General features: G+C 31.9%; 1 protein-coding gene across 3 annotated transcripts in view; it reads left to right on the top strand.

Moving 5' to 3' along the window:
• LOC134694619 (importin subunit beta-1-like) overlaps positions 1-10,030 on the top strand; it is a 31,180-nt gene extending 21,150 nt beyond the window's left edge. For 2 of the 3 annotated variants that reach the window (XM_063555655.1, XM_063555654.1), the window contains exons 17-24: positions 91-241; positions 995-1,077; positions 1,528-1,635; positions 1,919-2,062; positions 5,594-5,699; positions 6,089-6,203; positions 6,829-6,987; positions 7,686-10,030. In XM_063555655.1, coding sequence (XP_063411725.1) covers positions 91-241; positions 995-1,077; positions 1,528-1,635; positions 1,919-2,062; positions 5,594-5,699; positions 6,089-6,203; positions 6,829-6,987; position 7,686 — 867 coding nt within the window. In that variant the 3' untranslated portion in view covers positions 7,687-10,030. Of the gene's footprint in view, positions 1-90; positions 242-994; positions 1,078-1,527; positions 1,636-1,918; positions 2,063-5,593; positions 5,700-6,088; positions 6,204-6,828; positions 6,992-7,685 lie in introns of those variants that run through there. The other variant, XM_063555653.1, reaches the window with a different exon arrangement.
• Positions 10,031-16,944: the final 6,914 nt, after the last annotated feature.

The raw sequence follows: 16,944 nt of genomic DNA, 5'->3' as shown, positions 1-16,944 counted from the left end.
GTTGGAAATTTTGCAAGATAAGAAAATATGATGTAATAGTATTGTATGTTTGTGAACACATGAATTATGAAGAGTGAATCTGACTTTCAGAGTGTGTTAAGAAAAGTAACTCCAGAAGATGCACCTAAGATATCCGACCAAGTTATGAGTGCTTTGTTACGAATGTTGAGTAGTTCTGCCCAAATAAAAACAGGCGGGGTACAAGAAGATGTTCTTTTGGCTATATCTACGTTAGTTGAAGGTATGTAAAAAAGACAGCTAAAGGAAATAATGAGTTAAAAAAAGTATAGATCTGGAATTACGTAAAAATTTTGTTAATATGCAGAAACACTTTGCAGCCATGTGAGAATGAATTCAAATTATATAGATAATCTGAAAGATGTAATAGATTATTAATAGCAGAAAGGAGGTGTAATTGTGTAATTCTAGCGATATAGGGAACTGTTATGCTATTTCTTAGATATAGGAAAATGTGGTGTGAGTGCCAATGAGACAACTCTCCATCCAAATAACAATTTTAGAAAAGTAAACCATTATATACTTGTATATAAAATTAAGAGATTATCTTTATACAGGACCAGCTTAAATCATGCATTTTCACTATTTGCAGGGCAGTCAATTTAAGCGTTTTGACTTAAATCTTGTTTGACAATGTCAGAAGAACCAAGTGACAATTTTTCTACTGACAAAATCTATTGAGAATTACAATGATGACAAAAACATGTGTATGAAAAAGTTGGTACCAAAATCTTTCCCAAAGTCCAATATTTCTATGTGTCGAAACAAATTTTGTAAATACTTCCCAGTCAAAATATAGTTTGACCCAGACTGCAACAGTACAAGATTATCTGACTAGTGGCTAACAGTGTAGACTGTAACATTGAAAACATCACTTTACAAGGAGCTTCTCTATTAGATGCTGTTTACTAAATCTAGCCTAGAAGAAACATTAAGAATTGATGTATATATGGTATATATATACTTTATTTTACAGTTCTTGGTGAAAATTTCTTGAATTACATGGAGGCATTTAAACCATACTTGGGTGTCAGTTTAAAAAACTTTGAAGAATATACAGTAAGTATTATTAAAGGCTGGAAGATATAAACAATGTTTCTTTAAACTTGTTCAATTTAAGAATTTGAGATAAAACACATGCATGTATCACAATTATTTTATTACTGTCAATTCAGGAAAATTTATAAAGTTTTTATAGTAGGGAAAATTGTGTCAAGTTTGGCAAAAATCAAACCTACTTTATAGAATTTGATGGTATTCAATGTATAGAATTTCCTGAAGCAATTAATCTCACTGATTTATAAAAATTGCAATATTAAAGGCACTAAACATAAATTGGTATTTTTCATGAAACTAAAAAGATGTCCTGAAATTTAAATTAATATTTTAACAAAGAAGATTATTTCAATAGAGAATGTATATATTTTGTTGGTGTGAGATCTATAAGTATATTGCTGAGATATGTCAAGTTTCAGGTCAGAAAAATGCAACTAATCTTCTGTATTATAGGTGTGTTTAGCTGCTGTTGGTTTAGTAGGAGATTTATGTAGAGCTTTAGGTCAGAAAGTACTACCTTACTGTGATGAGATTATGATGATGTTGTTAGAAAATTTAGGTGTAAGTAGAATCTGTACTATAGTGCCCGTAGATTTTGATATTTAAATCTCTTCAGAGTAAAACCTTTTTTCAGTGTTCACATTTTATTAAATTCTGTTTAACAGGGAACTTCGAAAGACTATCTTGTGTCTCATCATATTAACACAGTTAATATTGGGGAAAAAATTCAGGTAGACATTTGAAAGTCATATTTAGTGATTTCAGAATTAACAGAAAAAAGTGTGGTTGAACAACAAAAGCATGAGAATTTTACTTGAATTTGATTTTATTGTTGTCTTTTCAGAATTCCACAGTCCATCGATCAGTAAAACCACAGATTTTATCAGTATTTGGTGATATAGCATTAGCCATTGGTCCATACTTCAAAAACTATTTAGAATATGTTTTAAATACACTACAGCAAGCTTCTCAAGCTCAGGTGGATAAGGTAAGATATAGGATTAGATGTATTCCAGGGATAAAATTATATGACACTCAAAGCATTAACACATTAATATAAAAGTAAATCTCTACAGTGTTTTACCAGTATATTGAGGGTAACCACACATTTTTAGCTCACCTGGCCCGAAGGGCCAAGTGAGCTTTTCTCATCACTTGGCGTCCGTCGTCTGTCGTCGTTAACTTTTACAAAAATCTTCTCCTCTGAAACTACTGGGCAAAATTTAACCAAACTTGGCCACAATCATCATTGGGGTATCTAGTATAAAAAATTGGTCCAGTGACCTGGCCAACCATCCAAGATGGCCGCCATGGCTAAAAATAGAACATAGGGGTAAAATGCAGTTTTTGGCTTATAACTCAAAAACCAATGCATTTAGAGCAAATCTGACAAGGGATAAAATTGTTATTCAGGTCAAGATCTATCTGCTCTAAAGATTTTCAGATGAATCTAACAACCCGTTGTTAGGTTGCTGCCCCAGAATTGGTAATTTTAAGGAAATGTTGCTGTTTTTTGGTTAATATCTTGAATATTATTATAGATAGAGATAAACTGTAAACAGCATTAATGTTCAGCAAAGTAAGATTTACAAATGAGTCAACATGACCGAAATGGTCAGTTGACCCCTTTTGGAGTTATTGCCCTATATAGTCAATTTTTAACCATTTTTCGTAGATCTTAGTAATTTTTTAGAAAAATTTTCTTCTCTGAAACTAATGGGCTAAATTTAACCAAACTTGGCCACAATCATCATTGGGGTATCTAGTTTAAAAAGTGTGTCTGGTGACCCGGCCAATTATTCAAGATGGCTGGAATGGCTAAAAATAGAACATAGGGGTAAATTGCAGTTTGGGCTTGAACTCAAAAACCAAAGCATTTAGAGCAAATCTGACAGGGGATAAAATTGTTATTCAGGTCAAGATCTATCTGCTCTAAATTTTTCTGATGAATCGGACAACCCTTTGTTAGGTTGCTGCCCTTGAATTGGTAATTTTAAGGAAATTTTGCTGTTTTTGGTCAATATCTTGAATATTATTATAGATAGAGATAAACTGTAAACAGCATTAATGTTCAGCTGAGTAAGATTTACAAATAAGTTAATACAGTTAACTCTCGTTGTCTCGAACTCGGTTGACTCGAAATTTCGGATGAGTCGAAGTTTTCACGTGGTCCCGAACTTTATTCCATACAACAGTATGTAATTCGACTCTTGATGAGTCGAAATTTCTGTTGAGTCGAACTAAATTTACGGTCCCAAGGTTAACAAAAGCATTCAAAATTCATTTTTTATCTCGAACTAATACACATGTCAAAACATGACCTCCGGGATTTAAATGGATTGAAGAGTTAATCTGACAATACACGTGTAATTAAATTTCCAGTCACTGACCACTGTATTGATTTATGACATGCTATTTCCATGAGTGTTTACCTAAGATTATCTTTTATAAAATTTTTATAAATAATTAGTGATACCTTGTTAATGTTCATGAAAAAATATTTAAAATGTTTACAAAACACTTAATATGTGATTTACACTAATGAGCTTGGGTGTGTATAAAGTGAGGATTATGGCTTCCGTTGATGATCACCTAAAAACTACTCAAATGGCGTCTTTAATCTTGTTATATTTTCTTTTGAAAAGAAAGAGTGAGATAAAACAAAATGAATAGAAATCAAAATTTTCTTAAATCTCTTGTATCCGAGAATAAACAATTTTGTCAGCTATAACCGACCTGAATAACGAAACTATCGATTGGAAATTACTCTCTTGGAACATGTGGAAACGCCATAGGATTTTTGTCGAGCCTTCGACTTAAGTCGAAAAAGCGAGACTAAGCGATCCTACTTTCCGTCGGCGGCGTCCACAAATATTCACTCTGTGGTTAAAGTATTTTACTTATAAATGGACTTAGTTTTTCTGCGGGGAAACATTACATTCACTCTGTGGTTAAAGTTTTTAGAATTTTAATAACTTTCTTAAACTATCCTTTGTTTGAACCAAACTTGGACAAAAGCTAGTTTATGATCATAAGATAGTATCCAGAAGTAAATTTTGTAAAAAAATAAATCCATTATTTCCGTATTTTACTTTTAAATGGACTTAGTTTTTCTACAGAGAAACATCACATTTACTCTGTGGTTAAAGTTTTTAAAAATTTAATAACTTTCTTAAACTAGCTGGGTTTGTACCAAACTTGGACAGAAGCTTATTTATGATCATAAGATAGTATCCAGAAGTAAATTTTGTTAAAAGATATTTCCATTTTTTCTGTATTTTACTTTTAAAGGGACTTACATTTTCTTCCAGTTAACATAACATACAGTCTGCAGTTTAAGTTTTCAAAACATTAATTAGATTCATTAACTATCCTACATTTTTACCAAACTTGGACAGATGCTTCTTACAATCAAAAGGAATATTTTTATTGATTTTTTTCCTCCTTTATGTTGAGCCTGCGATTTACAGCAAAAGTAGGCGAGACACTGGGTTCTGCGGAACCCTTACAAATTTTTTTTTAATTGAAACAATTGAATAAGTAAAAATAATGTCATTATAATAATAAAAGACTGTGACATACAAATACATCGATCTGATACTAGAATATCGATCCCCTTGCCATATTCACCCGGATTTATTTTAGCTTTACCAAGCTAAGCAAGAGTTGTGTCCCTTAGATTGTCGAACTTCCGGTGTTCGTTTGAGTCGAACTACGTGTATCTCAAAATATTTCTCTGGTCCGGCTGACTTCGACATAACGAGAGTCGGCTGTATGACCAAAATGGTCAATTGACCTCCTAAGGAGTTATTGCTGTTTAGAAAATAAGATCTACAAACACATCACTATCACCAAAACACAATTTTGTCATGAATCCATCTGTGTCCTTTGTTTAATATTCACATAGACCAAGTTGAGCTACACAGGCTCTTTAGAGCCTCTAGTTTACATCTCTGTTAAATGCACCATCATAACAGAAGGTCACTGTCGGGGATTGGCATTATTACTGAAAAGTAAAATCACAAAAACACTGAACTTTGAGGAAAATCAATTTGGAAAGTCCATAATCACATGGCACATGACAAAACGCATCAAAAATGAATGGACAAGAACTGTCATATTCCTGACTTGGTACATGCATTTTCAAATGTAGAAAATGGTGGATTAAACCTGGTTCTATAGCGCTAACCCTCTCACTTTAATGACAGTCTCATCAAATTCCGTTATATTTACATTGATGTGTTAAATATACAAGCTTATATTTGATTAAAAATTGCCCTGCAAATGTGATCTGACATGCATGCACAGTTAACGTTGAAGGTCTCGCTGTGACTGAGTTGAAAAAGAGCAATAAAACCACTTACTTTAACTTGGGTTTTTAGATGCGACAATCATTTTTTGTTTGTTACAAATTGATGCACTATATTCTTTCTTTTTCATTTCCTTATTATAGTTAAAGTAAATTTTTAATGCTGAAGAGTTCCTTCCAACCTTTAATGTGACACCTTTTGTATTTCAGACTGATTATGATATGATAGATTATTTAAATGAATTACGTGGTGGGTGTTTAGAGGCATACACGGGAATAGTCCAGGGATTAAAAGGTGAAGGAGATCAACCAAATGGTGGGTACAAACACATGACGGTAGAAATGGATAAAGGGAAATGTGGGATGTGTGTCGTTGAAACAGCGACATAACTTAAAAAAACAAACAAACAAACAAAAAAAACATCTAGATGTCTGCATATAATCTTCAACGAAAGACATGTCTTATTTTTCAACTATTTTTTTTTTCTTTTTAATTTTTTTGGTAATATGCTTGTCTGGGGCCATGTTACGGATTTAAGCCAGTGTCTTGTATAAGTTTTTTTTGCTTCTTGGCTAAGCATAGGAAATTTAGAAAAAAGAGCAAAATTCCTGGCTCAGTTGACATAAAGAATTAGACATATAATGTGGTGTATGAAAAATATAGCATTAAATGTCCAATAAAGTGATTCATTTATTCTGTTTCAGCTGATGTAAATTTAATACAGCCCCATGTAGGACATATAATGTCGTTTATGGAACACATAGCATTAGATGAAGACCATAGCGATGAAAATGTAGCAGCTGCATGTGGTTTGATAGGGTAAATATAACGTAATCTAATCTCTAATGCCTAGAATAGCAGTCTGCTTGTGGTTTGATAGGGTAAATATAACGTAATCTAATCTCTAATGCCTAGAATATTGCATAGAGCAGTCTGCAAGATAAGCTTTCTCCAACTTCTAGTCCAATGTTCTTGTGTGTCTAAACAAAGTTTTGCAAATACTTACTAGTCAAATAAAATATAAGTCTGGGGCATGAACTAGTGCCTAACATTGCGGACTGATAAAGTACACATATCTGAAAGGTTAAAACTCTTGTCTTGCTGTTCTTAGCTAATTCAGTTTTCACACACATTTAACGGAAAAATACCACGACATCAACTCATATTATTAAGATATTTAGAGAGGACATGTTCTCTTGTCTATGTTTCTGTCTGTCCCTAGTGAAGAGAACAATCTCATAATGATTCAGCATTTTCACAGTAATGAATAAGACTTGTGTGCACTTTTTGGATTTGTAAGTTACCTATTTTCTGTTTTCTGATACTTTTAATTTCCATTGTGTGTTTAGTGCGACTATGTGTGAATTCTCTTTGTAGTGACATTTGACTTTTGTGTTTTACCATTGATTGACAAGGAACTAATTCATAACCTTACTTATTGCAGTGACCTCTGTACAGCTTTTGGTGCTAGTATGTTACCATTGGTCGATAAAGAACCAATCACAGGACTTATTTCTAAAGGTAGAAGAGGAAAAGCCAGTAAATCTAGAACATTAGCCACGTGGGCCACAAAAGAAATTCGCAAATTAAAAAATGCTTCCTGGTAAGTAAATTGATGTCGCACACATAATGAAATACAAATTGTGAATGCGTTGAAAAAGATAAAGTTCCTGACATTTTCTACTTTAATTTCATTAAAAAGCCATTTGCCAATGTAATAAAAAGAATAACTAATCAAAGAATTCAAAAATTGAAAAAGATATTCAACTTGTGACCAAAAAAGGATTATATTCATGTGCTATGCGCATTCCTGAATTAATGTGTTTGTTCAGTCACTCATTGAATATTTCTATAAATAATGAGCAACATCCTAATGCAAAAAGATAGTTGATTTATATTGATATGAATAAACAAGTCGGAAAAGGAGACTTGTGATAAACATCAATGAAAAACTGCAACCCAACAACACACTAAAAAATGTGTTTTGATAAGACTTGTTGGAATTAAATAAAAACATCCAAAATATAAATAAAAATATGTTCACTTCAGATTTACTTCTTTTACATGTAGTTTCATTTTGAAAGGTATAAAAGAGCTGACCCCTTATACAAATGATGTTAACATCAAAATAAAAGATATATGTACCATTGTATGAATAGGAATTTTGGTGATATCAATCAATACGTGTTGAAAAAACTTCAAGCTGATTGTTTTATCTCTCACACATATAGAAAACAATAAACTTCGATATGTTCTTGTTGATTTATTCCAATGTGTTGACATTTGTTTTCTCTATTTCAGATAAAGAGCCAGATCTGAGATTTTAGGAACAAATTAGTGTGGGACTTGTGTATAACCATTGTCCTGCATGCACAGAACTCGTGTTTTTTTCGAGTTATGTGAGAGGTGTGAGAGAGAGTGTACGATTCCGTCTCCATAGTGACACTATTGAAGTGCTAATTATTGACCTGAGATATAAATAATCATGATGTAATCACATTCTATTTATAGACATTGTTCAACAATGAGAGAGTGTGTTATCTTGCCGTGTTGCCATTGGAAATGAAATCAAAGAGAGGCAGGTCTTGATCTTCTTTGCAGTGTTTTTTTGAATTGATGAAATAGTTAATAGATTATAACAACAGCATGTGCCTGTAGAAAAATGCCAAATAATTTTGTAGAGTTGAAAATATATTGAAGTTGAGCTTACACGAGTAAAACACCATATTTAAATATTTTTTTATGTAACAAACAAAAATTAAATGCAAGATGAACCTGTTGGATGAAGGTTTACACCATTAGCTCTATATATTGATGCAATTTCTGGAGGAAACTGGCTTGTGTTAACAAATTATCTTCTGATAGTGACCAAGGTTTGCCAGATACCAAATGAACAATGCATCTTGATTTGAATAACTATTTAAACCGTTATGGCTATGGTAGAAATTGTCTTGTAACCTGAATCTCTTGGCTATCAAATACTTGTTGATTTAATAAGTTACTCAGATATTAGCAGGTTTCAGCTCAATTTCCAATTTTAAATGTTATATATGGTAAATTATCTTCTGTGTTAACCTAGAAAAATCTGCTGTGAATTTGAACAAGAGTTGCCTCTCTTTTGATTTCCCTTCAACATGTGTCCTACTGACTCATATAATTAGAGCATTCCATCATTACAAGCTAGTGTGGAGGCGTGAAGAACACGAGACGTTCGAGAGATGAAATATTCTGCACAATACATTGTAGCGCGAGGCAGATGTTTCTCCAGGAGGATGTACGGGAGTTGGTCTATCGAGCAACAATCTAAATACACCATGGACAGTTTCCTATTTGTTTCCTGGACATTTCTAAGTCTTTCTAATCGCCCATGGTTGTTGAAAGATCGTTGACTCGTAGACAATGAGAGATCTAGAAATCTTCATCAGCTTTGAAGCATGACGCAAATAAATATTTCAAAGGACAACATTTAATATGTGGATCTGAAATATTGTAATCATTTACAAAATGATCGTAGAAGTAGCTGCTATAAGTGTTCATGTCTTCAGAACTGAATATTTGTGTAAGAAACACCTCATTCAGATGTTATTTTCATTTTTTCCAAGTATTTCATAAAAATTGAAATTTTTGCTCATATTTCGGCCAGTTTTTGTAAATTTGGGAAATTAATCTGCAATCTGGTAAATATGTGTAATGTTTATCTTGAGCAACATTTTTTTTTTATGGGAAAACCATTTAAAATGAAGTTATTTATTTAGCCTATAATATAAACTTGGAAAATAGTGTCATCTGAATCTGGTGTTTTGTTATTATTTGAGATAGTTTTTGTTACAAAAATTTCAGTTGTTCTGACTGCTTTTAACAATAGTTTCTGTAGTTCCTTCTACCATGTCTACTGATTGTACATTTTCTACTGTATTGCAAGGTTTGGTATAAAAATGCTAATTCTTGATTTTTAGTTCATTTCAAAAAGTTAATTTTAGATGAATAGACTTTTCTGAAGGAATATTTATTCCTTTTTATTTAAAAAAAAAAAAACATCGTGAAGGGAAGACTTCACTATCCTTCAGAAAAAAAACTGTTTTGGAAATGGAAGTGCCAATATTTTACAAAACAAAAATTTCGAAATATTGTTTACGCAAACTTGTGATAATATAAAGTGCTAGATATTTTTTTACTTTTAATGTGCTATAATCAAATTTAAGTGTATAAGTGCTATACAGAAGTGCTATAACTGTTACTGAAATATACATGATATGAGGTTTCATTTCAGGAATACAAGTCAATAAGAGACATTTTAAGTCGTCAGTTAAAAGTACTGTTTCTGAAAAATGTATTTAGTTATGAATTTGGCCCAATTGATTATGTATGGCTTTCTTTCTACATAGACAATAATTTGTACTTTTGGGCCTAAGATGCATAACAAATCAGAAATTCACCAAATAGTGAGATATATACTATGTCTTTCATTTGTAAAAATTCCTAGATATTCTTTGTTTTTAAAGGCATGTTTTGTGTATTCTTGAAAATGCATTGTTACTTTTCCTTTTGGAAGCCACATGTTATTTAAAAATGTGAATATGTGAACTTACTTAAATATTTGAGAAAGTATAAATAAATTAAATTTCTAAATGCATGAATTATGATAACATGGTGTCTTTCCTATTCATACAGTCTGGTTGTTGAATGAAACATCTGAGAGATGCATCCTGGTGTGGGAGTTTCACGCACTGCTTTGAAGCCGCATTGGTGGACTTCGGCTGTTGTCTGCTCTTTGGTCGGGTTGTTGTCTTATTGACACATTCCATTTTCATTTTTAATAATATCTTCATGGAAATATGTTTAACATATGTTTGTTGCTAAAAAAAAATGATACAATTCTGATATTTTGTAAATGGGGTACAACTAGTGAAAAAGATGTTAGGAAGGCATTGCATATTTTGAAGAAATTGACCCTCAATTCTTGGTTCTGTTATTTAGGATTTATGTTGCCTTTTATCACATATTCTTAGAATAACATTGGAAATTCAGTGTCTGGCTTAAGGTTCTGAAAACATTATTATATTGTCTGGCAATTTTCTGCCAGAGGTAAATTTAGGGAGAGTGCAAAGTCCCCCTTATTAAGGTAGATAAAAGGTTACTTAAACTTTGTATTTTATTTCACAACACAAAAGAAAAATATACATTTATGTAACAGGCTAACTGGATAAACAAATTCAAAAGACCAGTTGTTGAAGTTTTATGTTCTTGTGCCTAAATAAAATTGGTACATCTTATTGTTTAAAAAAAATAATTGGCAATCATCTTGATAGGGAATATATGGTAGAGGACATTCATGAATTATTAAATATCATCAAAATCTACAAGTCAACCTAAACAAAAATAGAACTATAATTGGTGTATTTTTTACCCATTCCAAAAGGTAAACGGACATTAAGTCACAAATTTGCTGGGACAAAAAGTCATAATTTGTTTCAATTTTGTTACTGTGGATTCGTTAATATTCGTTGGATACCAATTTTCGTGGAAACATGGGAACCACGAATTCAAATGTTCAACGAAATACAAAATTTTCTCAAACATCGAATTTAAATATCCACGCATATGCAAGTTTTCCGCAATCCACGAAAATTGGTACCCACGAAAATAAATGAATCCACAGTATATATATAAGAGAAATATCTTGAAATATTTTAATACATATATGCATAATAAAGTTTAGGAAAATTGTCATTATACTTGAAAAATAAAGATTTATTGAATTTTAATCATGCAAAGGATATATTTCAAGCTACTTTGAAATTTGTTTTTTTAACAGTTATTTGATCATCATTGAATTTTTTTTGATAAATTTTGTTTAAAAAGTTGATTTATATACAATAATTCAAGAAAAACACAAAACTGTTTTTGTAAATAAAAATGAATTGTGACTTTTTGTCCTGTGACATTCTGTCTTATATTCTGCCAAAAAAACAGAATTTTTGACTTCGATGTAAGGCAATTCTTCATATTATTTTCAAACTCTCCTATTCCTTAATTGATTTCTTCTTGGCTTGTCACTTCAGAGTTATGGGACATTATTTACATATTGTACCATAACTTGAGTTTCCTAGCATTGATTTAGTAGAAACTATACCTAATTGTTGTAATTGGTGAACAAAACAAACTTTAAATTTAATGGTATACTCCGAGTCATTTTATTCTTGCAACAATTTCAATATGCACAAAATGAGCATACAATGATGCACTCTTGGCAAAGCTGGTTATTGGCAGTTACCATGGAACAAAGGTTATTTGAAATCTTAAATGATACGCAATTCTGGAAAATTAATAAGATATAAAAATAAACTCTATAGAGTGGTTTATGTTCAAGTTATTGACAAAATGAAATTACTGAATTAGGGCACAAAGTTAATTTTGGACCAATTTATAGGTGTTGTAGAGAAGACATTTGTGCATCGTTAAGGAAAACCTTCTGAATGGTATACATTTGATAATCTAAAGTTGTGATTAACAAGAGTGCACATGTTAAAATGTCACGCCTTCTTGACTAGCCATTGATATTATGTTGATAGTCCTGAATTGACTGAAACTTTACTACAAATACATGTATCATAAACCAAACCAGAAATACATGTGCAACTCATTACACCAAAATATACATTGCTAATACAACAACATTCAATGAGGTTACGGTCAGATGACACCTGCTAGTTTGGCATGCTCACTTTGCAATTTTTTCATACACCAAATATGTTGGACCTATTGCATACCAAACATTCCTTTTCTACAAGTTCCTCTGGTATACTGTTTTGATTTCACTGTCACTTAAACTGTTCATTCCTTCTCTATATATCCTCTGGCGTTTTGATGTTCTTTTATTTGTTTTATATTTGCAGAGTTTTTCTTCTTTCAACTCGTATCCTTATGAGAGATTCTCATAGAGCATAACATAAAACTCGGCTATATAAACATGACTTCCTTTACGTGCCTGGATTAATTTCCCTTAAAAAGATGCAACATTTTTTTTACATCTTCGTAGCTTATTAAATTAAAATTTCAATTCCGCATAAACAGAAAAAATTTATTCCAGAAAAAGAACTTTGTATTTCACTCCATGCATCGGCAACTGCAGTTGAAATACATGACTGTTTATACCTTCTGAAAGATTCTTGGCATTTTATTAACAAATGGTTACAACTCGGTGATATAGAGTTATCCTTCTTTAAACGCATATCGTGTTTTAAAAGCGACTTTTTAGCAATTTTGCTGAAATTACCATAACATAAAAACAACCCAAAGTTGTCCTTCTTTGGACTATTACCCGACTTCACAAACTGTATGTCAAGAGAGCAAACAACATTCAAAACTATATAAAACATTAAATTAAAACAACAATGAGTCCAAAGTACACGGATGCCCCACTTGCACTATCATTTTCCATGTTCAATGGACTGAAATTGGGAAAAAATCTAATGTGACATTAAAATTAGAAAGATCATACCATAGGGAACAAGTGTACTAAGTTCAAGTTGATTTGACTTCAACTTCATCAAAAACTTTAATCTGAAGTGAGACAGACCAGAAAACATGATGCCCCTCTACTTTCGTAGGTGGGGCATAAAAACAAGGATTTGATATTTTTAAGCTACAAACATTAAGCAAATTAGCTATATTGTAATTTGATTAAATAACATGATGCTCTGAAGTTGAAGAGTATTTAGCGAAAATATATATTGAACGCACTAGGGTCTGTATCATATGACACTCATCAACGATGGGCGCAATTTTAGAGTCAAAAGCCGATGAATTTCTCACTCCAAAAGGCAAACTACACATGTAGGAAGTCATGACAATTCGGGTCCATACTATAATACAAGGAACACTACGCCGTATAATGTGTACTGTAAACACATACAGAACGAACATGAGCTCTTCGCCGATATTTTGACCAGTAAGATCACTGTGTATCATCGCTACCGGAAATTGGGTACTAACGAAGCGGAGAGAAATAGAAAAAAAAAGTAAACAAGTTAAGAATTCATTCAATTTAAAGCATTTCCATTCATTTGATGAGGGTGCCGCTTAAGAAATGATTTTCTGATATATAATTCTTTAAAGTATTAGGCCGATAAGTACAAAATTAATACAAGAATTTGTGTAATACTCCAAAACTTGCCACTTAGTACCGGAAAATTTCGAGGTCGATCGTCCTCTGTCGCCCCATTCTCAAGATATTGAACTGTTTTTCATTATTTTGTCAGACACGTTTTTAGATAATAATAGTGTGGCATCATATTTACTGAAATTTGTTGTCAAAAACATTTTTTTAAAAGAATATGGACAAAAACATTGTTTGTTGTACGGCGAATTGCAGGACGTTGTATGGCGAATTGCAAAATAACAACTTCTGTCTATACGGCGTCTTGCAATTTATAATAATGTTAAGAGGAAATTAATCACTGTTTAAATAATATCAAGTGACGATATTTTGTTGATATCAAAGCTTTACAGGCTTACAAATATACAAAATGTCGTATTTATCATATGTTAATAAATATATGCCGTTAATTTAGTTCAGAAGTCCTCGTTGCGTACCGCTTTTCGATTTTCAACAACGAAAACTCGTACCTTATACATGTTATAGTTGGCTATAAAAAGCATCGACCGAAAAATGTGGAAGGACTCAACAAGAAAACTAAGGGCCTAACTTATAACAAAACAATTTATGAAAACAACAAATAAGATCATAGATGAAGCAACGACAAACACCGAACCACAGGATCGAGAATTCGAACAGACACATAAAAAAAATTTATTATCTAATTTCTGAAATAATTCATTTGTAAAAAGAAAAAATTAGGAAAATACTTTGTTTTCATCGAAAAGTAAGGAGAAAAAAATCGTGAATTGCATTTACAATTAATTTTCTTGTCAGTTTCTTTTTGAAAATATATAATTTGTATACATCTTAAATGCTGTCAAGCAAATGGTAGTTCGATTTAATGCATAATTAGATGGTGGTCAGGTACTGGTTTTTTTTTTTGGGGGGGGGGGGGGGGGTAGAGGGTCCGTGAATATGTTAAAAACACCTCGATTTTGACAAAAACAGTTAACAACAAATTTTAAATACTGATAAGAGTTAACAGCAACTAATTTACCCTTTTTCCAAACGAACACAAAAGCAATGAAAAGGGGAAGTGCATCTCTTCAATCTATTCAAATGTTTGAAAACCACTGTAAAAGTCGCAGGAATGCCAAGCTCCATAAGGAATCTTTTATAAAGCTGACTAATTTTCAGAATACACACGCAAGTACCATGTTTTTTTTTTATTGACACATGAACAGACAATTGAACGGACGGAAAAGCAGACGGAGTGATTGACTCCAAGAAAAAGGACACTACATGTATTTTATAAATAATCGAACATGCTCCAAACAGCAAAAGGGATTCTTTTTCTGGTCATGTATATTGTTGAGTAAATGTTTTATGTCAATGAGTCGTAGCAAACTTTGGTTATCGTCAAGACGTAGGAAAGTGTAACAAACAGATAGAATGAGTGAATACTATAGGGCGCAAACATTATTTTTTTTTATGGCGGGGGCTCTTATAGATCATGGTTACATCTCAGTCAGGGTATTCATACGACTCATTGCTTAAATAATTTTATTAAAAGAAATTGCGAAGGTTTACTGATTTTTATTTTAACTCATCAAAACCAGTGTATAAATCAGAAAGTAACATGTAAGGTGTCACAAGTTGAAGCACTCTTTCATCTCCAAGTCCTTTTTAACAATTCTAAGTTGATATATAAAAAGCCTAGGCCCATCTTTACATTTCTGAAGTCTTAGACTAGAAAATTTGACATCAATTTGAGAACCAAGTCCTCATTTTCAGCCTCTTCTACCAGGCAAAACTGTTCAGTTATTTTACGAATTGCAAATTGAAAAGATACTTTATTTTTCACAATTCCGTCCAGGTACTCTGGGTCAATATTACGTATCAAACACTCCATATACATCTAAATTATTTACATCACAGGACTGACCATGGTTTTAGCTGGATAAGAAGTGGCTTTTCCTTTTAACGTTTTGGATACATTGCAAATAGAAGTCAGAAATAACTACATTGGTTAGACATATAAAGAGAGGCATGAGATATTCCTACGTGTTTAACACTGCCGCATTTGTTGCACCTGCGTGACCCAACTTGAGTCCGTAACCTTTGCTATATAGTCTTTGTATTTATTTCATTTTTAAATTTTGGTTCATTTATATGTTTCAAGAAACAAACATTGAACTTCTATTCTCTTTTTTGTAGTTACATGATTGCTAACTTATGAGACAGCTTCAGGTATACCAATACACAGTTACAAGTTTAGTTTCGCATTATAGCCATGGTAAATTTTCTAAATATGAAAGTTTTTGTACAATTAAATTGATTTTTAGATAGGTGATAGTTGAATAATAAAATAAAAGCCTTCATAGTGGGTTAATATGAACATTTAGATTGTTTTTAACATGTTTTATAAGTCATTTTGTATTGTTTTTCAACAAAGGTTTGATGCTCGATCTTTTCAATTCAATTGTATGGGGAAAAAACAGCAGAAATGCATATGATTTTTTTACCTCTTGATAGATATATGTCTATGGTTTCAGGAAAGGTATCACTCTTATTGATTGAAATTTTCCTTTGGACCAAGTTTTTGAGATCTTTGTGACATGTTCAACCTCCTATTTTGCATTATTTGGTATCAAATAAATGCTGATTGTTGCCATTTGTTGCCGTTAGTTTTCTCTTTTGAATTGTTTAACATTGTCTTATCGGGGCCTTTTATAGCTGACTATGCGGTATGGGCTTTGCTCATTCTTGAAGGCCGTACGGTGACCTATAGTTGTTAATGTTTTTGTCATTTTGGTCTTTTGTGGGTAGTTGTCTCATTGGCAATTATAACACATCTTCTTTTTTTATGGTTTCACAAAAAAAAGAGATTATATTTCACCATTATTATTATTGGAAATCAAATCTATGGACGATTCTCTTTCCATAAAAAGGACAAAAACAGTTTAACATAAAAAAAGGTAATCCCCCCACCTTAGATATTTGAACTTTACACTTTATTTTCTTTGTAAGTACGGTAAATAACTATTATAAAATAAGCAAGTTGCCATACAGTTGAAAACAAGTTGCCATACAGTAAATTTGTCAACACGAGCAAGTTGCCGTATCCTAGACTTTATTTTTTATGGTCTATATTCTTTAAAAAACATCTTTTTGACAACAAATTTCAGTAAATATGATGCCACACTATAATAATCTAAAAATGTGTCTGGAAAAATAATGAAAAACAGTTCAATATCTTGAGAATGGAGCGACAGAGGACGATATACCTCGAAATTTTCAGGTACTAAGTGGCAAGTTTTGGAGTATTACACAAAATCTTGTATTAATTTTGTACTTATCGGCCTAATAATTTAAAGAATTATATATCAGAAAATCATTTCTTAAGCGGCACCCTCATCAAATGAACGGAAATGCTTTAAATTGAATGAATTCTTAACT

This window comes from Mytilus trossulus, chromosome 13, assembly GCF_036588685.1.
Source record: "Mytilus trossulus isolate FHL-02 chromosome 13, PNRI_Mtr1.1.1.hap1, whole genome shotgun sequence".
Taxonomy (NCBI): Eukaryota; Metazoa; Mollusca; class Bivalvia; order Mytilida; family Mytilidae; genus Mytilus; species Mytilus trossulus.
The sequence above is the reverse complement of the archived record's forward strand: the minus strand, read 5'-3'. Positions and strand labels throughout refer to the sequence as shown.